At 49.8% G+C, this 24,029-nt stretch overlaps 1 protein-coding gene across 1 annotated transcript in view; it reads right to left on the reverse strand.

The window, feature by feature from the left end:
- Nucleotides 1-24,029, reverse strand: part of LOC311154209 (uncharacterized protein) — a gene marked incomplete at both ends in the record, with an annotated part of 98,137 nt that overhangs the window by 19,870 nt on the left and 54,238 nt on the right. Inside the window, 18 exons of the mRNA XM_084206484.1 lie at nucleotides 891-971; nucleotides 5,942-5,977; nucleotides 6,420-6,491; nucleotides 7,876-7,947; nucleotides 8,079-8,135; nucleotides 9,863-9,898; nucleotides 11,034-11,069; nucleotides 12,139-12,183; nucleotides 13,420-13,479; nucleotides 13,773-13,808; nucleotides 13,970-14,041; nucleotides 14,652-14,777; nucleotides 16,113-16,172; nucleotides 17,375-17,410; nucleotides 18,045-18,080; nucleotides 18,927-18,965; nucleotides 20,848-20,883; nucleotides 21,715-21,903. Coding sequence (XP_084062610.1) covers nucleotides 891-971; nucleotides 5,942-5,977; nucleotides 6,420-6,491; nucleotides 7,876-7,947; nucleotides 8,079-8,135; nucleotides 9,863-9,898; nucleotides 11,034-11,069; nucleotides 12,139-12,183; nucleotides 13,420-13,479; nucleotides 13,773-13,808; nucleotides 13,970-14,041; nucleotides 14,652-14,777; nucleotides 16,113-16,172; nucleotides 17,375-17,410; nucleotides 18,045-18,080; nucleotides 18,927-18,965; nucleotides 20,848-20,883; nucleotides 21,715-21,903 — 1,125 coding nt within the window. The remainder of the gene's footprint in view (nucleotides 1-890; nucleotides 972-5,941; nucleotides 5,978-6,419; nucleotides 6,492-7,875; nucleotides 7,948-8,078; nucleotides 8,136-9,862; nucleotides 9,899-11,033; nucleotides 11,070-12,138; nucleotides 12,184-13,419; nucleotides 13,480-13,772; nucleotides 13,809-13,969; nucleotides 14,042-14,651; nucleotides 14,778-16,112; nucleotides 16,173-17,374; nucleotides 17,411-18,044; nucleotides 18,081-18,926; nucleotides 18,966-20,847; nucleotides 20,884-21,714; nucleotides 21,904-24,029) is intronic.

A 24,029-nucleotide genomic window follows, 5' to 3' on the forward strand; every position in this document is an offset into this window, starting at 1 on the left:
AATGTGGGATTTGGGAAGGAGCAGAGAGGAATGTGGGATCTGGGAAACATGGACAGGAATGTGGGATCCGGGAAGGCACAGACAGGAATGTGGGATTTGGGAAGGAATGTGGGATATGGGAAGGAGCAGAGAGGAATGTGGGAACTGGAAAGGAGCAGACAGGAGTGTGGGATTTGGGAAAGCACAGACAGGAATGTGGGATCTAGGAAGGAGCAGACAGGAGTGTGGGATCTGGGAAGGAGCAGGCAGGAATGTGGGATCTGGGAAGCACAGACAGGAGTGTGGGATCCTGGAAGGAGCAGACAGGAATATGGGATTTGGGAAGGAGCAGACAGGAATATGGGATTTGGGAAGCACAGACAGGAGTGTGGGATCCTGGAAGGAGCAGACAGGAATATGGGATTTGGGAAGGAGCAGACAGGAATATGGGATTTGGGAAGCACAGACAGGAGTGTGGGATTTGGGAAGGAGCAGACAGGAATATGGGATTTGGGAAAGCACAGACAGGAATGTGGGTTATGGGAAGGAGCAGACAGGAATGTGGGATCTGGGAAGGCACAGAACAGGAATGTGGGGTTTGGGAAGGAGCAGACAGGAGTGTGGGATTTGGGAAAGGAGCAGATAGGAGTGTGGGATTTGGGAAAGGAGCAGACAGGAGTGTGGGATTTGGGAAGGAGAAGACAGGAATGTGGATCCAGGAAAGCACCAAAAGGAGTTTGGGATCTGGGAAGCACAGACAGGAGTGTGGGATCTGGGAAGCACAGACAGGAGGGTGGGATTTGGGAAGCACAGACAGGAGTGTGGGATTTGGGAAGGAGCAGACAGAAATGTGGGATTTGGGAAGGAGCAGATCCTTTCCCAAACACTCCATGTCCCTTCCTGCCACTCACCGGCTTCCCCTTCTGTCCCTGCAGGCCTCTGTCACCTTTGGCTCCCTTGATCCCGTTCTTCCCATCCAGTCCTGCTGCACCCTGCCAGAAAGTTGGGAAAAATTCATTCCAGAGCCTGTTTTATTTTCATGGAAGAGGGATGAGGACAGTCCAGGGTGGAATCCCAACTGCAGGATCCCTCAATCCGAGGGCAGAAGCTCCCCCAGGAGCAGCCCCAAGGTCTGAGGCTGGATTTATCTCCCATTCCTCACCCAATTCCATGGATTGCAAATCCCTGGCAAACGAAACCTGGGAGGGGATGAGTCTGTAATTCCAGCTGGGGACATTGTGGCAGTGAAAGGGTCATTCCAGGCAAGGAGATTTGGATGGGCTTGGGAATGGGAACAGGGATTGAAGGAATGGTCTAAGGGGGCTCCAGGTCTTTTATCCCACTGTGGAATTTTTTGGCTTCTGGAGCCACATCCAGCACTGGGAGCTCATTTCATGGAGTCTCCCATTGTTGTGGTAGCAAATAAAGCGGCTAAAAATCCTAAATTTTTTTAATTTTTAAATTTTAATTTTTTTCCTCAAGGTTGCCACAGTCTCCTCATCCATCCTGGCCAATTTTGATGGCATTTTCCAGCACCTGGATGTGAAGGAAAAATTGGATTTATCCCCACTTGAGCCCCTCTCAGGGGAGAAAAATTGGCTGCTTGAGCAAATCAGGAGCTGAACAAGTGGAATTTGTTTGCTGTGGTTGTTGGAAGGAAACAAATTCATTAAGATTAAAAAAAATGAGATTTGTGTGCCAGGGCCTCCCTGGATCAGGGGAAATCCATGTTCCTCCCTATCCCAGGCACAGATATCTCTTTATTGGTAACGATTTATTGACACAATCAATAGAAAATTCCATCTGGGGACGTAAATAAACCATAAAACGCCGGGAAAATGGGAATATTTCTGTTTGCTGGGACAGGCTGGAGGGCAATAAACCATTTGTGTGATGGTTAAATCCCACAAATCCGGGATACCTTTGAGTGCCTGGAGTTTTGAAGGAGCTGGGAGCTGGGATCAGACCAGGAATGGCTCAAAAAGCTTCTTTCTGTGCACTAAAAAACCTGACATTAATTAGAGTTCCCCTAATTTAATTTAATTTAAATTTAATTTAAGCTTTAATACTTCTCTTAATTATCCCAAATATCCCCAGTGCCAGGTTTTCCATGTTTTCCTGTCCAACTCATCTTCCTGCTTTCCATGAGATCCTTCTCGTCCTGAGAGAATCCCAGATGGTTTTAGGAAAAGTTAAACTCACTTAAGGAAAGCTGGGTCTAGGCCTGGCCTGCTTAGTCCAGGCAACATAAATAAGATTTAGACTCAGGTTTTACCTCTCTATAAGTGGTTTCCTGCTTATCCTGGGCTGGAGAGATTTTGGAATGTGGATTGGAAGGTTTAAAATCATAAGGATGTGCTGGAAAGCTGAGTCTAAGCCCGGCCTACTTAGTCCAGGCAAGATAAATAAGATTTAGACACAGGTTTTACCTCTCAATAATCGGTTTCCTGTTGGAAAGATTTTGGAATATGGATTGGAAGGTTTAAAATCATAAGGATGTGCTGGAAAGCTGAGTCTAAGCCTGGCCTACTTAGTCCAGAACACATTAATAAGATTTAGACCCGGGTTTTATCTCCCCATAAACGGTTTCTTGCTCATGCTGGTCAGGAGAGATTTTGGAACATGGACTGGAATGATTAAAATTGTAAGGGTGTGCTGGAAAGCCGGGTCTAAGCCTAGCCTACTTAGTCTAGGCAACATAAATACAATTTAGACCTGGGTTTTATCTCTCCATAAGCAGTTTCCTGCTGGAGAGATTTTGGAATATGGATTGGAAGGTTTAAAATCGTAAGGATGTGCTGGAAGGCTGGGTCTAAGCCCGGCCTACTTAGTCCAGAACACATAAATAAGATTTAGACCCAGGTTTTATCTCTCCATAAGTGGTTTCTTGCTCATGCTGGGCTGGAGAGATTTTGGAATGTGGATTGGAAGGTCTAAATCATAAGGATGTGCTGGAAGGCTGGGTCTAAGCCTGGCCTACTTAGTCCGGGCAAGATAAATAAGATTTAGACCCGGGTTTTGTCTCTCCATAAGCGGTTCCCTGCTGGAGAGATTTTGGAATGTGGATTGGAAGGTTTAAAATCGGGATTGGACATGGCCTGAAAGGGAAGGAAGTCATGGAGGTGATGCTTTCCCAGGACAGGGAAAAGATGGGAATTAAAAGAGGAAAGAATTGGAGGAATTTAAAGAGGAAAGAAAAAAAGGGGGAAAATAAAAAAAGAAGAAAATGCAAGGAAGCCAAATGGAAATTTGTTCCCTCGGATTTCCACCCCGGTGCCGTGCCAGGGAAGTCAAGGCCGGACAATAAATGGGAGCAAATTAAAATTTAAGTGGCAATTTGGAGGCAATTACTGCAGGAATACTGGAACCAGACCCCGGCTCTCTGGATTTGGGATGCAAACGTCGCTGGAGCTGAGCTGCCAACGCAGAGAGGCTGAGTCACCGAGCCCGTGACGCAGAGATCCTTGGATCCTCCCCGGCTCCCGGGCAAAAATTCCCGCGGAGCTGCGGGCTGGAGGCAGGGAGGAGCCGGGGAGGAGCCGGGAATGAGCAGGGACACGCTGGGAGAGGCTGGAATCCATCGGGATGTGGCCCCCAAAGGATGGAGCCGTTTGAAGGCGCGCGTCAAAAAAGGGGGATGAGTTCCCAAAATTCTCCCGAAAGGTTTTCCAGCTCAGTATTTGGTGGGATGGTGGGAATGGGATCTCCACCCCGGAGATCCTGCCCTTCCCTGCTGGGGTTGGGTTGGGTTTATTTGCTGCAGTTTTGAGCTTCTTTCCTTCTTCCATCCCCCCCAAAAATTTGGTGTTTGGGGTGGGAATTGCCCGGTTTGGTGGAAAATTCCCCTTGGCAGGGGGTTTGGAATGAGAGGATCTGGAAGGGAATGATCCAACCTTCAGTATTTTAGGATTCTGTGTGATCCCAGTTTTCCTGGGAGACTTAATATCCATCACAAACTCAAATTCCTGCTCATAAACCATTCCCACTCCTGCTGAACTCCAAGTCTGGTGCGCTCCAGGGATTCAGAATCCCTGGAAAACCAAAACAGGGAGCAAGAAATGAGGGAAAAGTGCATTAAAAATCGGAGTTTTGGGGAGAACAACGGGTTAACCCGTCGTTATTTTAATGCACAATCAGAGGGAATAAAGGAGAGGAGCTGGAAGCCTGAGTCCATGATCCAAATGACGAGTTAATGGGAATAATAGGCAGCAATTGGAACATAAAAGAGGGAAGAGAGGCAGGAACAGCAAAATAAAGAGGGAGCTGAGCTTTTAGAAAAGAGGGGGAAGGAGGAGGAGGCGCCTGGAATATCAAAACTGAGCCCATGTGTGAAGTCAAGAGGATCCATTGAAATCTTCCCCAGGAATAATTGCAGGGAGAAGACACAAGTGCTGTCACAGCTCGGCTGGGAACTTCCATGGATGGGAAAATCGGGAGAGTAAATGGGTGACGGCGCCCAAATCGCTGCCAGGGAATTCAGCAGGAGCAGCAATCGCTGGCAATTTGTGGGAATAAAAGATGGGATTAGAGGGAAATGAGGGGAAATGAGGAGCACAAGGCTCTACCTGGAAGATTTGGGGTTGGATCCGGGCAGGATGGGAGTTCTGTCCTCGGGAAAAGAGGATTTGGGGAATGATGGACAGCTCAGGAATAACCCAGGGAAGGAATAATCCAAGTGGGAGCACTTAGGAAATGAAGTGGGAGCTTCATTCCCATCAGGATCCTCCCTCAGGTGCCTGAATGGATGGGAATGGTGGGTGAGGATTCCCTAAATCTTCCAATAAAACCAATGGGAAGTGAACCTGGCAGAGGTGGGATGAATTCCAGAATTAATCATGGATCCTCCAGCAGCATCCCAGCTGGGATCTGGCTTTTGCAATTTTGGGAATGTGGGGAGGATAAAATCCAAGCTTTGCCCTGCGCCAGCAGAATCCCAGAAGATTTCCAAAAGGAAAATTCCTTGGCTTTGCTCAGGGGGTGGATGGCAGGACACCCCTCTGTGGGAGATATTATCCCCAAAATCCGGGGAAAACTAGGGTGCTGGGATCCCTTTGCAGTCAGCAACCTTTGCTCCATTCCTGGATTCACCCTGCAGAGCCAGGTGTTCCCTACAAAACAATTCCAGAAATATCCTCACTCCAACACCCACCAGGGCTGATCCCAGGTCTCACAGCTCGTTCCGGCCTCGAGGCTTTGGCCAAGGAGGTTGTTTGTAATTATTAATAACAATTAACACAATAACTAATTGGATGAGGGCCTTTTCCTCAGGGAGCAATTCCCACTCGGGATTCCAGGCCTGTCAGTAATTTCATGGCTGTGATCAGGAATCAGTGGGGACTTATTTCTTTGGACAACCTTGGAAATTTGGAGTTTGGGCCCTTAATTTAAGAGCTGGATTCGATGACCCTGGTGGGTCCTTTCCAACTCCAAATGTTCCATGATCCCGTGATCCTGAGAGTCTTGGGAGCTTGGAGACTTTTCCACTTGGGGTGGAAAAGGCACCAAAGGCATAAAAAACATTAAATAAATGCATTTTTCCTGCATTCCCTAATGCAAAATCATGGAATCACTGAATGGTTTGGGTGGGAACGGACCTCAGATCCCATCCCTGGGGCAGGAACACCTCCCACTACCCCAGGCTGCTCCAAACCCTGTCCAACCTGGCCTTGGACACTTCCAGGGATGGGGCATCCATAATTTTTCTGGGAATTCTGTGCCAGGGCATCCCAAGCCTCACAGAGAGGAATTTCTTCCACAAGCCATAACGCCAAACCTCTGGCTGGGATCCCTGACATCCAGGCTGGTTTTCCAGCAAAACCTCCTGGAACACGGACTTTGGGGAGCAGCTCCGAGTTCCCATGGCCTCTTCCCACCCTTTCCCAAATTCCTGGCCCTGGGAGGGGACCAGGGCCCTTCTCCACACCCAGGGTTTGGAAAGGCAGGGGAACGTTTTCCGACTCACGGAAGATCCCGGCGAGCTCGGTTCTCCTGGCTCCCCCTGCAAGGAAAGCAGGGATGAGTTATCCTGGGGAAGAGCTGAGATCCCTCTGGAAACAGGGAATGCTGGAGGAATTCTGGAAAAGGGACAAGGAGAGCTTGGAGGAGCTCCTTACAGCAGCAGCTGGAAGGGCAGTGGGATATCCCAAATATCCCAGCTGGCAAACAATGGATTCCACCGGCTCTAAATGGAGCTTGGAGAGCACCTCTCACCTCCCTCCTGGAATTCTGACATTCCAGCAACTCCTAACTGACCATTCCAGCCTGGAAAAGTTCCCAGAGCACCCTGCTCCATTAAAATTTTCAGGATTTTCCTGGAAAAGTGCAGCTGCTCCTGCTTTTCCAGAGCCTTGGTCATTTCAATCAGCAGTTTTGAGGAGGGAATGAGGGATTATATCCATGGGATTTTCCACCTCAGTCCTGGCAGGAGATTTGGAGCTCACCTTCTGTCCCACGGGTCCTCTGCTCCCGAAAAGTCCCATCATTCCCTTGGATCCAGCTTCTCCTTTGATTCCCTAAAAGGTTAAAATCCCTGTTAAATGCATTGTGAGCACCTGCTCTCTGCAATTTATCCACGGAAAAACCCACAGGGATAACAGAGACGACCAAAAACACCATTTCCATATCAAAATCCCATCCCAGGGGTCGGGAAGAAAGCCACCAGTGCCAGGAGCTGGCAGGAACCCCTGGGAATTGTTCTGGAAAAGATTCCTTGCCCAGCAGTGGGGGTTGAAGGGAAACAGGCAGGAAGGGGGCTTGGATCCTCGGGATGAGCTCTATCCCTGCCAAAAATCCAGGAGAAGACCCTGGCGGGCTCACAGGGGCTGGAGATTCCGCTCTCCAAAGTCATGCAGATATTTATCCAGGAGGAGACGTTTGTGGGTTATTTTATGGATTATTTTTCAGGGGTTATTTTTTTCTGGACTATTTTAAGGGGTTGCTTTTTATGGATTAATTTTTATGGAGGATTTTTCATCAGAGCCCAGTCGGACTAATGAAATACACGGAATTTTATCCGACTTTAATAAAAAAAACATGGGAGAGTCTCCAAGAGTTTCCTTCACTCTGGGGACCTGAGCAGCGGGATCAGAAAGGGGCAGGATCTGCCTCTTCCCCAGGGACACGCCCACCTTGGATCAGGCAATTCCCACCTGGACTACACCGGGATGCAGCTTTCCTGGGAAATAACAGCAGCTGGATGTGTCACTGCTGCTGTGGGGACTTCAATTTATTCAGTCCTGGGTCAGGCTGGTGAAGCCAGAGCCATTTCCGTGAGATGGAAATTGGGATGAGTAGGACACGGAGACGGGAGCTGTGACTCAGCCGGGAGTGGGAGAATTCCGTGATTCCTCCCAGGAAAACAGGGCCGGGCTGGGGCCTGGGATGAGCTCCTGGGGAGCAGAGGGACAGGGAGGAGCTCTGCCACCACCCAGGGGACACGGCAGGGACACACGGGAGCCATCCAAGCCTTACCCAGAGCATTCCAGGGGCTCCAGGAGCGGGGATGGCTCCTGGCGGGAGAGGGGCGTGTGGGAACGGAATGATCCCTTTTCCCTGGGGGACACCTGAGGAATGGGATGTGTTTGGGGTCCCCAAGCCCCTGGCCAGCCCCCTCCTCTCCCTGCTGGTGCCAGAGCTGGGTGTGGCCGTGTTTTCCAGTAGAGACCAGAGAATCCCAGGATGGTTTGGGATGGAAGGGACTTTAAGGATCACCCAGCTCCAATCCACCCTCCACTGTCCCAGGTTTCTCCGAGTCTCGTCCAGGACACTTCCAGGGATGGGGGAAGCCGCAATTTTTCTGGAAATTCTGTTCCAGGGATCCAGGGGCGTCCATAATTTCTCTGGGAATTCCTTCCACCACCCCCAGTCCCTTCCTCACAGGCTTTGGGAAGTTCCCACCTTTTCTCCTACGGGTCCATCCTCTCCCTTCTCGCCTTTGTCTCCATCAAAACCCGGCAGTCCCTGCTCACCCTGAAAGGAAAACCAGGAATTGGTGGGTTTGAATTATTCCACCTCTCCTGGAAGGATCCAGCTGGATTCAAGTGCTGCTTCCCAGCGCCGATCCCGAGCAGGGAAGGGACAGCTTGGAAAGCCAAACTTACGGGATCTCCTTTGGTGCCTTTGTAGCCCTGGGGTCCAAAAATTGTCATGGATTCACCCTGGAGAAAGGAGAGACGGGGAAAGGGATCCACTGGGATTCCCACTGGGAATGCAGTGATTAACAACGACGTTAATTGTTAGGGTTAATCACCCTTAATTAAAAGCTGGGTCACGAACGTGCCCAGAAAACCCCAAATCCTGAGGTTTCCCAGTGCCCTCCTGTCCCTAAAAACTTTGGAGCCCGCCGGCGTTATCCCAGCACATTTCTCCTGGAGGGGAAGGGACAAAGGGATCGTTCCCTGATCCCAGGGCTTGGACAGATTCCACGAGTGACACAGGAATCAGGGGCTCGGGATTCCCAGCTCTTCCCAGCTGCGGGAAGCAGCCGCCAGCAGGGCGGGGAACGGAGCTGTCCGTGGTGCCCGGGATGATGGATGCAGCCAGAGCTGAGGAATGGCACCGAGGTCACCCCTCAGAGGGAGGTTTTGGGGGGGGACAACCCCAAAGTGTCACCCCTGGGAGCCACAAGGACACGGGAAGCCCATGGACACACCCGTGCCGAGCTCCTCGGGGAGCGGGATCCCGGCTATCCCAAGGAATGTCTCTGCTCTGGAGAAGGGAGGGTTGTGTCTCCCAAGGTGGGCAGCTGGGCTCCCTTCGGAAAAAATTCCCTTCACACAAGTCCCTTCAGTGCAAATATTCCTGATCTGGGTGGTTCTGCCTTGCTGAGGTTTTAGCAACTCCACATCTGTCAATATTCCCAAAAATCCGACATTTTTTGGACTCTGTCCAACCCTCACCACAGGACTCTTCCCAAATTCTGGCTTCATACACGTTCCTGCTTCCCAGCTCTCTAACAGAGCCAGGATGGGGCTCAACAAATTTTGGGAATAGAAGGGAGAGTAAAAATCCTGCAGTTTAACCCAACCCTGGCATCCATAGAGCCATTCCCACACTGATGCAGGGAGAATGAGATGGAAAATCAAGCTGGAATCAGGTGGAACAAACCCAAGCCAATTTCTCCCTCCGGCTCCCGTTTTATCTCCGATTCCACCTCATCTTTTACGAAGGCACCCTTTGGAAAACACATCCCACATTCCTTCGGCCTGGGAAGAGTTCCGAGGCCTCCTCACCAAGCAAATTAAGAATTGATTGGTCTCCGGGGCGAGTTCCTTTCCAGAGGAGCTTCCTCGGAGACAAATGGGCCTTAATCACGGAATATTGCGTGACTCAAAGGCGGCATCATCACGGAGCTTTTCCAAAACCTCATTTTCCAACCAGCCATTCCGGCCAGGAAGGGACTGAACAAAACGCCGGGCACGAGTTCAGCGGTTTCTGAGCATTTTCCAGGAGCACTTGAGGAGTTATTTTCCCATTACCTGTCAGGAGCCAGCTCGGGCTGTTGGAAATTAAGGTTGGCTTTGGGGTCAGCCGCTCATTCCAAAAATCAGGGGGAATTTTCTTCCTCTCTCTTAATTCAGGATTTTTTTGTGCCCCAGCAAATCGTTCCCAAAATTGCCTTTTTTTTTTTTTTTGGTTGCTGTTGTGCTTCTTTGTAGGATCTCATCAAACCCATCCCAAAAACTCAGCTCCCACAGATGTTTCCAGTGCGAAGAAGGAATAAAAAAATTTGATTTAAACTGGTGGAGACCCCCAGAAAAGAGGGGGACAATCCAGGTGTTGCCTCCTCTTAATTTCACAGGCACAACAAGGAGGGGATGGATCCAGGCTTTTCTGGGAGCCACACAGTGAAAGGAAAACCCCCCAAAATCTGGAATGTCCTTACTCGTTCTCCCTTTGGTCCTAGAAGTCCCCGATCACCCTAAAAACAGGAAAAGAAAAAAAAAAAGGTGAATTATTCCCTTTTTATTCCCTCTTGTGTCGCTCAGGCCATTGATTCCCACTCCAAGCCACTAAAACCTCCTGGAGCTGGAAGTCAGATCCTCTGGAAAACCCTCAGCTCGCCATGAAATGTTGTGAAAAACCCAAATTTATGGCACTGACAATGAACAAAACCCCAGGGGCCTGAGGTGGTTTTCCTGACTCCATGCTCAGCACAATGTGGGATTGCTGCTGGATTTCCCATCCCGATGGGATTCAGCACCTCCATCCTGCAGGGCATCCCAAAAATGAAGGATTTCCCAGATTTCTCCCTCAAACCTTTCAATGGAATCTGTATGGAATAGGAGCTGGAGTGCAGGGCACACCAGGCTGATCCAGGGGCTCTCCCAGCTCATTCCCAGGAGATCTGGGATAATTCCCAAAGGCTGATCCAGGGGCTCTCCCAGGCCATTCCCAGGAGATCTGGGATAATTCCCAAAGGCTGATCCAGGGGCTCTCCCAGGCCATTCCCAGGAGATCCAGGGATAATTCCCAAAGGCTGATCCAGGGGCTCTCCCAGGCCATTCCCAGGAGATCTGGGATAATTCCCAAAGGCTGATCCAGGGCCTCTCCCAGCCCATTCTCAGGAGATCCTGGGATAATTCCCAAAGCCTGATCCAGGGGCTCTTCCAGGCCATTCCCAGGAGATCTGGGATGATCCCTGAAAGCTGGTCTGTGGGCTCTCCTAGTCTATTCCCAGGGGATCTGGGATAATTCCCAAAGGCTGATCCAGGGCCTCTCCCAGCCCATTCCCAGGAGATCCTTGGATAATTCCCAAAGCCTGATCCAGGGCCTCTCCCAGGCCATTCCCAGAAGATCTGGGATGATTCCTGAAAGCTGGTCCGTGGGCTCTCCCAGGCCATTCCCAGGAGATCCTGGGACAATTCCCAAAGGCTGATCCAGAGGCTCTCCCAGGCCATTCCCAGGAGATCCTGGGATGATTCCCACTGGTTTAAAAGGGCAGCTGCTCCCCACAACACCAGGGCAAGGTGTGGAGAAGATAAAAGATGTAGATAAGAGTTGTAGATAAGATAAGAGCTGCAGATAAGATAGTTGTAGATAAGATCAGTTCTTACTCTTTGTCCTTTCATGCCTGGGAAGCCTTTTGGACCCTGGAAAAACACATAAAAAACACGTGAGGATCCACAAAAACAGGAGGAAAGTAGGAAGGTGGGAAGTTGGGAAAGAGCAGCCTCCATCCAAAGGCAGAGCTGCTTCCAGGGGTGGGCTCCAGCATGGAAAATCTGCTGGAAGAGCCAGGACAGGAGCTCCTGTTTCAATCCTCTGTGCACCACCAGGATCTCCTGGCAGGTGGATAAATCCAGCCAAATTCCCTCATTTTGAGAATCCCACTGGGATTTTTGGACCATCAAGGAAAAGCTGGGTGGCTCCAAGAGGCTCCTCCAAGGTGGAGGTGGATCCTTGATGGGGATCTCCAGATCCCATGAGGCCAAGCCAGGATGGGAAGCGCATTTGGGGAGGTGAAAAGCCATCATGGTCACCCCTGTTTGCTAAATTCCCGGGAATAAGCAGGAAGATGGGAATTTCCATCTTCAGGGACACCTTCCACTGTCCCAGGGTGCTCCAAGCCTTGTCCAGCTTGGCCTTGGACACTTCCAGGGATGGGGCAGCCAAAACTATTCTGGGAATTCTGTGCCAGAATCCTCCCCAGCCTCACAGGGAAGAATTTCTTCCCAATATCCCATTCATCCCTGCTCTATTCCAGTTTAAAGTCATTCCCCCATTTCCTATTGCTCCGTGTCCTTATAAAAAAAATCCTCTTCCTTTCATTCCATGAAAAACAACAGCCTAATAAATTATAATAATTAATAAATGAATTTATCCAAATTCCAGCTGCCATTAGTGTCTCGCCCTACTCAGCCCCCTCCAGTGGAACAAGAGCCTGAAATTCCTGCCCTGAAATTCCTGAAATTCCCCCAGACCTGGACAACAGCAGACAGGGATTGATATTCCAGGAGAGCTTCCAAACCTTGGGATGAGCCACCCAAATGGACAAGGACAGTAGGGAGTTCACAGGATTTCCACTCCCCCATCCCACTGGAATCCAGGTTCCCAAATCTCTATTTCCCACTGGAAGAATCCCATTTTATTTCTCTCATGGCTCGTGGGGACTCTGCCAGCCGTGGATCCGTGGTTTTCCGGGAATATTGGAGCACTCACCATCATTCCAGGGGGACCCCGCATTCCCACGATGCCCTCGTCACCCTGGGGGACGCAGAGGGGCAGGGGTAGCAACGAGGAGTGGGGCACACAGGGAACCCCAGACCCCCAAAACATCCACTGGGAATGGGGCAGGCAGAATTCCCTGTCCCCACAGGACCTGTCCAGCCTCCTGACCCCTCCAGCAGGATGAGGTGCTGGGTGTTCTTATGGATTGTTCTTATGGATTGTTCTTATGGATTGGATTGTTCTTATGGATTGTTCTTATGGATTGTTCTTATGGATTGTTCTTATTTATCCGCAATTCTTATGGAAGAGCTGCCCTGGAGGGTCCATGGAAGCCTTGAGCTGACCCTACAGGACCTGCCTTTAACCTCGGGAATTGCCTAAATTCCAAATAACTGGAATCCCAAACGCACAATTCATCCACTGGGAATGGGGCAGGCAGAATTCCCTGTCCCCACAGGGCTTGTCCAGCCTCCTGATCCCTCCAGCAGGATGAGGGGCTGGGTGTTCTTATGGATTGTTCCTATGGATTGTTCTTATGGATTATTCTTATGGATTGTTCTTATGGATTGTTCTTATGGATTGTTCTTATGGATTGTTCTTATGGATTGTTCTTATGGATTGGATTGTTCTTATGGATTGGATTGTTCTTATGGATTGGATTGTTCTTATGGATTGGATTGTTCTTATGGATTGTTCTTATTTATCTGCAACTCTTATGGAAGAGCTGCCCTGGAGGGTCCATGGAAGCCTTGAGCTGACCCTACAGGACCTGCCTTTAACCTCAGGAATTGCCCAAATTCCAAATAACTGAGGCCAAATTCAGGTCTCCCATATGAAGCCAACGCAACCTGAGATCCTGGGATTCAGATTTATGCCGGAGTTGGAAGAGCAGAAACATTATTCCATCATTTCCTTTGGATCATGAAACTCCAGCGAGGTTTATCCCACAGCTGTGACATTTCCAGGGAGTGTTTTGCCTCGGGGGCTTCATCCCAAAGCAGGTGGGGAGTTTGTCCCGATGGATTGGGCCATAAAATCCCAATTTTTTTGTGGGACAGCCCCAGGAGCAGCAAATTTAAACACGGCCTCAGATTCCAACATTTTTGGAATGAGACCAAAACTCCTCAGGGATAGGATGGAAAGGGAATTTTGCCACCTGAAACCCTTCAGGAATTTCTGGGATGGGTGGGAGGGAGGTGATGGATAAAGCTGCCTCCAAAGGGACTGGAGGCTGCAGGAATCCAAGCCTGGAATATTTATGGATGGACCTACCCGAGGGCCAGGGAATCCGTGGGGACCTCTCGGGCCTGTGGCTCCAACGCCGGCTTCTCCCTGGGAAGCAGAGAATTCCAGAGGTGTCACCGGGGGCAGGGAAACTCCACCACATAATTCCTGACTAATTTGGCCAGGATTGAAGTCCCAGGAAGATGCAGGAGACTCAATTCCATGGATTTTCTGCTGTTCTCTCTGGAGGGTGCTCCAGGAAGCGTGGGAGGAAGGGAGTGAGGGTGGAATGGGATGAAGGAGGATGGGGTCAGGGATGAGGAGCCAGGAGAAGGCAGGGACTTGTCCCATTCCCATCCCAGGATCTCTGCTCATGACTTTCCCTGGAAGGTGGCACTGACCTTGTTGCCTTTGGGTCCAGGTGTCCCAGGAATTCCCTGCAGGACAAGGAGACAACAAAATAAAAATAAAAGGGAGGATTTGCTTTGGAAGTGCTCAGTGCCCTCCTAGCCCAACATTCCCAGAGGATGGAGGCCCATCCAGCCCAGATCCCTCATCCATCCCTCCCAAAAGGCACAGGGAATATGTACAAATCCACCTCTTTTCCTGGGGATCCCGATGGTCCCACGGGCCCAGGAGATCCACTCCGGCCTCTCCTCCCACGTTCTCCCTGGAAAACAAAACCCTTTGGGAGGAGAACGCACGGATGGGAAAGGTCCCCATTTCCCTGATCCAGACAAAAGCAGGAGCTGGTGATCCCAGTGTTCCCTGCACTGGCAGGAATTTCCCCATGGAAAGGGGGTCAGGCCTGGCAGGGGCTGCCCAGGGAGGTCTGGAGTCCCCATCCCTGGAGGTGTCCAAGGAATTCCTGGATGTGGCACTCACTGGAGAGTGGCACAGCTTGGCACAGCTTGGATCCCATGACTTTGGAGGGCTTTCCCAACCTGGGATTCTGGGATTTCTCCCTCTGTTCCCAGGGATTAATGACCCCAAAATTCCAGCTGCCACCCCCATGGCCACTCCTTCCAAGTCCCACCGTTAAATTCCCAGAAAGAACAACTTCCTGGGGGCTCCACTGTTTTCTTTTGGAACCTGAGGATCATCCCATCATTCAAATCTTTCCTTTCCCAACCGGGATTTATTCCCACTTCCCTGATAACCTCCAGGCTCAGGGAGACCTGGAATTGTGGGGGTTTGGCCCACAGGGGCCACCTGGCACGGACAGTTTGCTCATTGTGGTCACCTCGAGGTGACAAACACAGCCCCTGGTGTCCCCTCACCTTCTGCCCCGGAATTCCGGGCACACCTGGAGCCCCTCTGTCCCCCTGGGATCCGGGAGTGCCGGCGTGGCCGCGGATTCCTTGGATACCCTGAGCTCCCGGAGCTCCCGGGGCCCCTGGCTCGCCCTGGAGAGGGAATCACAAGGAATTGGGATATTGGGTGGGATCTGCTGGAGCTCCTGGAGAAACTCTGGGATGTCTCCTTGAATTCCCCTGACCAGCGCATGGAATTTGGGACACCACTTCCAGTCCTGATCCATGAGGAGATCCAAGGGCTGGAGGAATTGTCACTGACCTTTGGGATGTCTTTTCTTCCCAAGTTTTGGTGACAAAAGGGCTTTTCCATGGCCAGTTAAGGACAGAGCCTTTGGCTCCTGACCTGTGGTGAATTCAAACATCCCAGGGATCCCTGGAGCTCATCCCTGGATTTTTTTTCCCAGTCTGAGTTGTCTCTGCTGATTGCAGAGAGCTCAGCCCAAACCCTTCCATGATTCCGGATTTATCCTCAGGATCTCCCTCTGGATCTCCCTCTGGAATTGGGATATTGGGTGGGATTTGCTGGAGCTCCTGGAGAAACTCTGGGATGTCTCCTTGAATTCCCCTGACCAGCGCATGGAATTTGGGACACCACTTCCAGTCCTGATCCATGAGGAGATCCAAGGGCTGGAGGAATTGTCACTGACCCGTGGGATGTCTTTTCTTCCCAAGTTTTGGTGACAAAAGGGCTTTTCCATGGCTAATTAAGGACAGAGCCTTTGGCTCCTGACCTGTGGTGAATTCAAACATCCCAGGGATCCCTGGAGCTCATCCCTGGATTTTTTTTTCCCAGCCTGAGATGTCCCTGCTGATTGCAGAGAGCTCAGCCCAAACCCTTCCATGATTCCGGATTTATCCTCAGGATCTCCCTCTGGAATTGGGATATTGGGTGGGATTTGCTGGAGCTCCTGGAGAAAATCTGGGTTGTCTCCTTGAATTCCCCTGACCAGTGCATGGAATTTGGGACACCACTTCCAGTCCTGATCCATGGGCTGGAGGAATTGTCACTGACCTTTGGGATATCTTTTCTTCCCAAGTTTTGGTGACAAAAGGGCTTTTCCATGGCCAATTAAGGACAGAGTCTTTGGCTCCTGGCCTGTGGTGAATTCAAACATCCCAGGGATCCCTGGAGCTCACAATTCCCTGGATTTTTTTTCCCAGCCTGAGTTGTCTCTGCTGATTGCAGAGAGCTCAGCCCAAACCCTTCCATGATTCCAGATTTATCCTCAGGATCTCCCTCTGGAACGGCCCTTTGGAGGACACAGAGCATTCCCTCTATCCCAAATCCTTCCCCCGCCTTTCCAGGATGATTTTGGTGCTTTCTCTTTGCAGCCACTTCCGTGCTCCACACCCAGCAGTGGAAAACCAGGATGGCAAAGAGGAAAAACCCAGGGAAAAAAAATTCCAAGCGAGATTCAACCTTACCTTGAATCCAGGTGCTCCAGCCTGGCCAATGGGACCTCTGAACCCAATTCCTGGTTCTCCCTGTGAAAGGAAAGTCAGGAAAAATCAGGAATTCCCCTTGCAGTGTAAACCCAGCACAGGGAGAGTTTGGTTTGTGCTGCTCCGTGGAGATCCAGCTGAAATCCCACGGAGCTGATCCCAATCCGAGGGTTCCTGCAGAGCCCTCATCTCCTCTGGATGGGCTGAGCTGGAGAGAAAAAGCTGCTGGGAATCAGCTCTGGAAAAGAGGGAGCTGGAATGTTCCCAGGAATGTTATCCTGGGATTCTGGGTCGAACACATTCCCACATTCCCTGGCATTACTCCCAAGGTGTCCTGCCCATGTGATCCTCCTGGAACGTTCCCGGGAATGGTATCCCAGGAGTCTGGGTCAGACACATTCCCTGGCATTCATGACTCATTCCCAAGGTGTCCACTCTTTGATCCTCCTGGAATATTCCCAGGAAGGGTACCCCAGGATTCTGGGTCAGATTCATCCCCTGGCATTCCTCATTCCCAAGGTGTCCTGTCCATGTGATCCTCCTGGAATATTCCCGGGAATGGTATCCCAGGATTCTGGGTCATACTCATTCCCTGGCATTACTCCCAAGGTGTCCTGTCCATGTGATCCTCCTGGAATATTCCCAGGAACGGTATCCCAGGACTCTGGGTCAGAGACATTCCGTGGCATTCATGACTCATTCCCAAGGTGTCCTGTCCATGCAGCCCCCCCGGAATATTCCCGGGAATGTTATCCCAGCACTCTGGGTCAAACACATTCCCAGGATTATGGGCCAGACACATTCCCCGGCATTCATGACTTGTTCCCAAGGTGTCCACTCTGTGTGATCCTCCTGGAATATTCCTGGGAACAGGATCCCAGGATTCTGGATCATACGCATTCCCTGGCATTACTCCCAAGGTGTCCTGTCCATGTGATCCTCCTGGAATATTCCTGGGAACAGGATCCCAAGACTCTGGGTCAAACACATTCCCTGGCTTTACTCATTCCCATGGTGTTCTCTCCATGTGATCCTCCTGGAATATTCCTGGGAATGTTATCCCAGGACTCTGGGTCAGAGACGTTCCCTAGCATTACTCATTCCCAAGGTGTGCTGTCCATGTGATCCTCCTGGAATCTCCTCCTGGTCCCCAGCCCCACCTGGGCGCTGATCCTGAGGTGGGAAGGTGGGATCTGGGAAAAGGAGGAAAATTCCCCCTGGCTGGCACCAGCTTTGTCCTTTACCTTCTGACCTTCTTCCCCTCGGTCTCCTTTGGTGCCCTGGGAATAGAGAGAGGATTCCGAGGTCACGGAATTGTCACCCTTGAGCAGGAGATTTCCAGGGATCCTCTGCCTGGAAAGTGGGGAAAATCTGGGAAAACACCCTCATTCCAAGGAATTCAGGGATGGAATGAGAGGGGAGATCAAACACCCCTCTCAGGCTCTGTCTGGGCAAGTGGATCTCTACTTCAATTATTGGGATTTTTGGCTAATTTTAAGGTAATTGCTTAAAAATAAATAATAAAGATTATAAAATAATAATTAATGGCTTAAAAAAGAATTGCTTTAAAGAAATAAATTATTTTCAAACACCAAAATAATTAATTTAAATTAATTTAATTACTTTGGTATCATGAACTGTTCTGTGCTGTCCTGGGAGTTTCACCTTCTCCATAATAAATATTTCTGATTAAGATCTTTTCTTGTCTAATTATTTATTAATAATAAATAATTTATTTTTAAGTCAATGCTTTTGGCTTGCTGTCATTAGTCCTGCTGGACAAAGGTTCATCCACAGCTCTGTAATTCCTCAGATTTAATCCATTGATATTCCAGGGCCGGGATTGGATCCAGCCCTCTCCAGGCTCTTGGGGGAGATTCCCAAATAAACTTTGGAGCCAATTCCAGCGCTCACCTTCTCTCCAGGTTCTCCCATGTGCCCAGGCTGTCCCTGCAAGACAAAATTCCCTCTCCAGCCACTCCTCTCCCCTCCTTTTCTCCCAGGATTCCATCCAGAATTCCCCTCGGGATTCTGCCTCTCACCAACCCTCCCTTTCTCCTGGAATTCCCTGTCCCGTCCCCCTGGATCTGCCACCTGCTCCCTATAAATTTTCACTGCCCAAAGCGTCTGTGAAATGAGGTTTTTTTGTGGCATTTCTTTTTCCATCCCTACCCTCGTGCCAGGGCTGGAATTTCCATCTCCATCCCATTTTTTAGTTCTCTTATCCAGCAGAAAATGAACATTGGAAACCCCCCACTTTGAATTTTTGGAATCGTAGGATAGAACAATTCCATCATTTAGGCTGGAAAATTCCTCAAAAATCACTAAATCAAACTCTTAAATTTTGGATTTCCTCCCAAGCATGGCAGACGTGTGGGAAACTGCTGGAATTTCAAAGGATCAGGAAAATCCCATCCCTACCTTTTCTCCTTTGTCTCCACGGGCTCCAGGAGCTCCCATATCTCCCTGGAAAACAGCCAGCAGCCCCTTCAATCCCAAAAATTCATTATTCCTAGGAACTTCCCCTTCCCTCTTTGAATTTTTGGAATTGTAGGATAGAACAATTCCATCATTTATTTTGGATTTCCTCCTGAGTGTGGCAGATATGTGGGAAACTGCTGGAATTTGGGAAAAAAAAAACCCCAGGAAGGTTTGGGGATGAAGGTGGGAATGTGCCAATCCCAGTTTCCATGGATTGCCCTCTCCATGAGCATATTCCCCACTGCCTTTCCCTTTCCAGACCCTCTCAGCACAAGGAATTCTGGTTTCAAAGGATCAGGAAAATCCCATCCCTACCTTTTCTCCTTTGTCTCCACGGGCTCCAGGAGCTCCCATTTCTCCCTGGAAAACAAGCAACCCCCCCCCAAATCAATCCCAAAAACTCGTTATTCCAAGGAATTTTCCCTTCCCTCATTCCTGCTGCAGCCTTTGGCAAATATCCATGGAGGAATCCCTGAATTCCAGCACTCACAAAGGCTTGGGAATTCTCCTGTGCAGTGGGAATGTGGAGGGAAAAGCACAAATCCTGGAGCAAAGGAAAAATCCAGGGTTTCCCTATCCCAGGATACTGGGGGTGTTAAAGAATTCCATGAATTTGAAGGAGACAGGAGGAATCCCAAACTGATTGAGAATTCCCAAAACACAAATCCCATGTTTGGATCAGCTGTGAAGGATTCCACCCTGGAATTTCTGCTCTCATCACCAAAGGCAGAACTGGGGATTTCATCTCGATTTTCCTGATTTTTTTCGCTGTGATTCCTCAGATTCCCAAGTGAGACAGCTCTGGGAAAATGGATCATTATCCTGGGAATGTGTGCTAAAATGTGGGATGACAGCACTGACCTTTGGGCCGGGGGAGGAGGAGGGATCTGCCGGGCCACTGCCCTCCTTCTGCAAGGGAAAAGGCACTGGGAGGGGATCCGTGGGATGGGGTGGGATTTGTGGGATGGGATCTGTGGGATGGGATGGGATCTGTGGGATGGGATGGGATGGGATCTGTGGGATGGGATGGGATCCATGGGATGGGATGGGATGGGATCCGTGGGATGGGATCCATGGGATGGGATCCGTGGGATGGGATGGGATCCATGGGATGGGATGGGATGGGATCTGTGGGATGGGATGGGATCCATGGGATGGGATGGGATGGGATCTGTGGGATGGGATGGGATCCATGGGATGGGATGGGATCCGTGGGATGGGATGGGATCCATGGGATGGGATCCGTGGGATGGGATCCATGGGATGGGATGGGATCCATGGGATGGGATGGGATCCATGGGATGGGATCCATGGGATGGGATCCATGGGATGGGATGGGATGGGATGGGATGGGATGGGATGGGATGGGATGGGATCTATGGGACGGGATGGGATGGGATGGGATGGGATCCGTGGGATGGGATCCGTGGGATGGGATCCGTGGGATGGGATGGGATCCATGGGATGGGATCTATGGGATGGGATCCTTGGGATGGGATCCTTGGGATGGGATGGGATCTGTGTGATGGGATCTGTGGGATGGGATCCATGGGATCCATGGGATGGGATCTGTGGGATGGGATCTATGGGATGGGATGGGATGGGATCCATGGGATGAATGGGATGGGATCCATGGGATGGGATGGGATGGGATGGAATCCATGGGATGGGATGGGATCTATGGGATGGGATGGGATGGGATGGGATGGGATGGGATGGGATCCGTGGGATGGGATGGGATCCGTGGGATGGGATGGGATCCGTGGGATGGGATCCGTGGGATGGGATCCGTGGGATGGGATGGGATCCATGGGATGAATGGGATGGGATTCGTGGGATGGGATCTGTGGGGTGGGATAGGATGGGAGAGGATGGGATGGGATCCATGGGATCCATGGGAGGCGATGGAATGGCATGGGACAGGATCCATGGGATGGGATAGGATTAATGGGATTGGATCCATGGGAACCATGAGATGGGATGGGATCCATGGGATGGGATCCGTGGGATGGATGGGATGGGTTCCATTGAAGGGGATGGGATGGCATGGGATAGGACCCATGGGATCAGATAGGATTAATGGGATTGGATCCATGGGATTAATGAGATGGGATGGGATGGGATCCATGGGATGGGATGGGATGGGATCCATGGGATGGGATGGGATCCATGGGATGGGAGAAAGGAGCAGCTGCCTCCTCCCTGGGGTAAGAGCAGGACAGGAGGAATTCCGTACCTTAATTCTCCTTGGATGATGAGGGCCTGGATATGCCTTGGATTCAAAAAGAGGAGAGGGAAGTGTGAGAGCAGCTGGAAAAATTTCTCCTTGAGCCGTGGCAAAGACACCTCTGAGGAGTGGGATGTGAGGAAGGAGGTGGGAAATCCCAGGGGGAAGCTGGGGGTTTCAGGGATCACTGGGATACTTTGGAGGGCTCCTGGTTGGATTTGGGGCCGCTCCAGGCTCCCCATCTGCTCCAGCCTGCATGGGACATCTGGGAGCTGCCAGGACCAAGGAATTCCTGAGCAATTCCTGAGCAATTCCTGAGCAATTCCTGAGCAATTCCAGGCTTTTGGCAACGGCACAGGTGTCCCATTTCAGCCCTGGAATTTCTGGAGAAGGTGTGGATGAGCTCAGCTCATTCCCCCCGGGAATGCAGGGTGAGGGTCACTCCCTGCTTTCAAAGAAATCCAGTCACAGGAAAATCATCCTGAATTTCCCATCCTTAACTCCTGGGAAAAGGAATTTCGGCTCCTAAATTTTATAAAAATCAACTTTCTCCCCCCCATTTCTGGGATCTTGTGTTACAGATCCCTGGAATGTCCAGGTGTGTCAGGAATGGGCAGGGTTATCACCACCCACCCTCACAGGGAAATACCTTCGACATTCCAAGGGCATTCCAGTAGTCCTGTTTTCCCCAAAAACCAGATCTTTCTGTTCCCTCATTTCCCTGGCTAAATTCATGGAGAAGGATCTGTTTGTCCATGAAAAATGGTTCCTGCAGCTCCTGTTCCCTGCTTTATTTATGGATATTTATCCCTAAATTTCCACGCTCATCATGTCTTTGCCCAGGTGGGAAAATAAGGATCCGCTTCCATTGCTCACCGTGGATCCCAACGGGAATTTCCGAGCTCCTGGAGCACCAGGGGGGTGAGCTGGTGGTGGAGCCTCCAGGGAAGGGGCCCTGCTTCCTCCTGGATCACAGGGATGGCTCTGGAATGGGATCCTTACGGGGTGGGATCTCCGGGATCTGTGCCGTGGGATCGCGGAGCCGCTGTTGGAATTCCCGTTTTCCTGCGGGAAGGGAAACACAGCAGCTGATATGTGGCCAAGGAATGGTTTAAAAGCAACAGAGGGGAGAACTGGATTGGATGGGAGGAAAAAATTCCTTACCCAGGGAATGGGGAAGCCCCAGGAAAGGTTTCCTGGAGGAATTGTGGATTCCCCATCCCTGGAATTGTCCAAGGTGAGGTTGGGATGGGGCTTGGGAGAACCTGGGAGAGTGGAAGCTGGAACGGGATGGGCTTTAGGATCCCTCCCAACCCACGATTCCATGAATTTCTAATGATAAAATAATAACAATATTAACAATATTAACACCAATAAACCAAAATGATCTTTTCCCAACCTTAAGAATTCCATGGTTGTTTTCCAGTTGATGGCCAGGCCACCAATCCAGAGCCATAAAACCCCCACCTAAAACATTCCAAAATGGAACCAAAAATCCCTCCCTGCTCCAGCCATTCCCAGGCAACCCCACACTCATTGCACCTGGAGCATCCAATTGGAATAAACCATCAATTAATGCCAATTAAGGGCCAGATGTTAATCAGCCCCCCAGTGATAATTTGGAATACTTAAGGCACACAAGGTAAAGCAAATAATTCCTGACCTGGCTCCTGAATTGCTCCTGCTTTTCCCTAGCAACAGTAGGAAATGATCCATTGGAAAAAGGAGAATAAACCTAAGGAGAATATTCCCAGCAATTATTTCCTGAGGCAAATATTTGGGGAATATTTGGATCTGAAAGCGAAATTTGAATTTATTGGCCACAAATGTCCTGAGGTCTCTCAGGAGCACAAGAAGGAGAAGGAGAAATCAGGATGTGGTGCAGTCATTTAGGGACATTCCCCTTAAAAAAAAAAAAAAATTAGATTTATATATTATAAATAATAATAAATATAATATATCATATCTATAAAATATTATATTTAATGTATATATACAATCTATATTATATACATTTTATATATATATATATATATATATTTTTAAATTTATTTATTTATTTATTTATTTACTTAATATTTATTTTTCACTTTATTTTTTCCCCCAGTAATTTCATGGATTTTTAGATGGTTTAAGCGGGGAAAATAAATCCTAAACTCCCAGGCAGTGTTGGTGAATGAAGCTCAGTGAGGTTTCCAGGGATGGTCATCCCGTTTTCCTGGATTTTCACCAACCATGGGATAATTCCACCTCACAGATAACGAACCCAGCCAATTTCTCACTCACAAGGGGGAAAAAAACCCCAATTTTGAGCCAATTAAAACTGGAATTCTTTACTGGAGGAGGATGAGAATGAGGGAAAAAGGGATAAAAGAGAGATGAAGGATAGGCTGGCATGGGGAGAACCCATCCAGGGTGGGATTTTTTGGGATAAAGGAGGGAAAATCTCCCAGGGGTGGCACCATGGGATGGCACCACTGCTGATTTCCCTAGGAATGGCTCTAAAACGCTCCCCAGATCCTCCTGGAAGCAATTCCAGAGATTCCAGAGGCTGCCAAGACCTGGCTGAGGTTTGGGATGGATCCCATTTGCTGGGAAATTGGCCAGGGTAATGAGATTCCATTAATTGTGTAATTCCTCCATGATTTTGGCAGTTCCCTGCTCCAGGAATGAGGCACTTCCAAGAAAAAGTGGGAGGCTGCTGCTTCCTTGAGGAATGTTTTGTTGCTGGCAGGGATAAAAAAAAAAAAAAGGAGAGAAAAAGAGGGAAGGGAAAAAAAAAAGAGGGAAGAGAAACATGCAAATAAAAGGGAGAGGAAAAAAAAAATTCCTGAGAAAAAGGAAAAATATAAAAAAAAAAGACAGGATTTCAGGGAGGAAAATGAAGCAATTGTGGATTTATCCATATGGAGATGAGGGGGGTTTATCCAAATGAACTCTGGAAAGGAATAAGCTGAAATCCAGGGATGGAGGAGCAGGAATTTTTTGGGATGGTCCCATAACCCCAAAGCAGCGGCTCATCCACGGAGGAGCATCCAGCCCTGCCCTGGACACTGGATTTGGGCTCATCCCGCTCTTCCCAGAGGTTCCTTTGCTTCCAATTAACTCCTGCCAGGAACTGCTCCTCAGGGAGGGAGCTCCTGGGCTGTTCCAGGTGGAAATTTGTGATCCCTGCTGCTGCTACTGGGAAA

The sequence above is a fragment of the Fringilla coelebs genome, assembly GCF_963513975.1.
Source record: "Fringilla coelebs genome assembly, chromosome: 5".
NCBI lineage: Eukaryota > Metazoa > Chordata > Aves > Passeriformes > Fringillidae > Fringilla > Fringilla coelebs.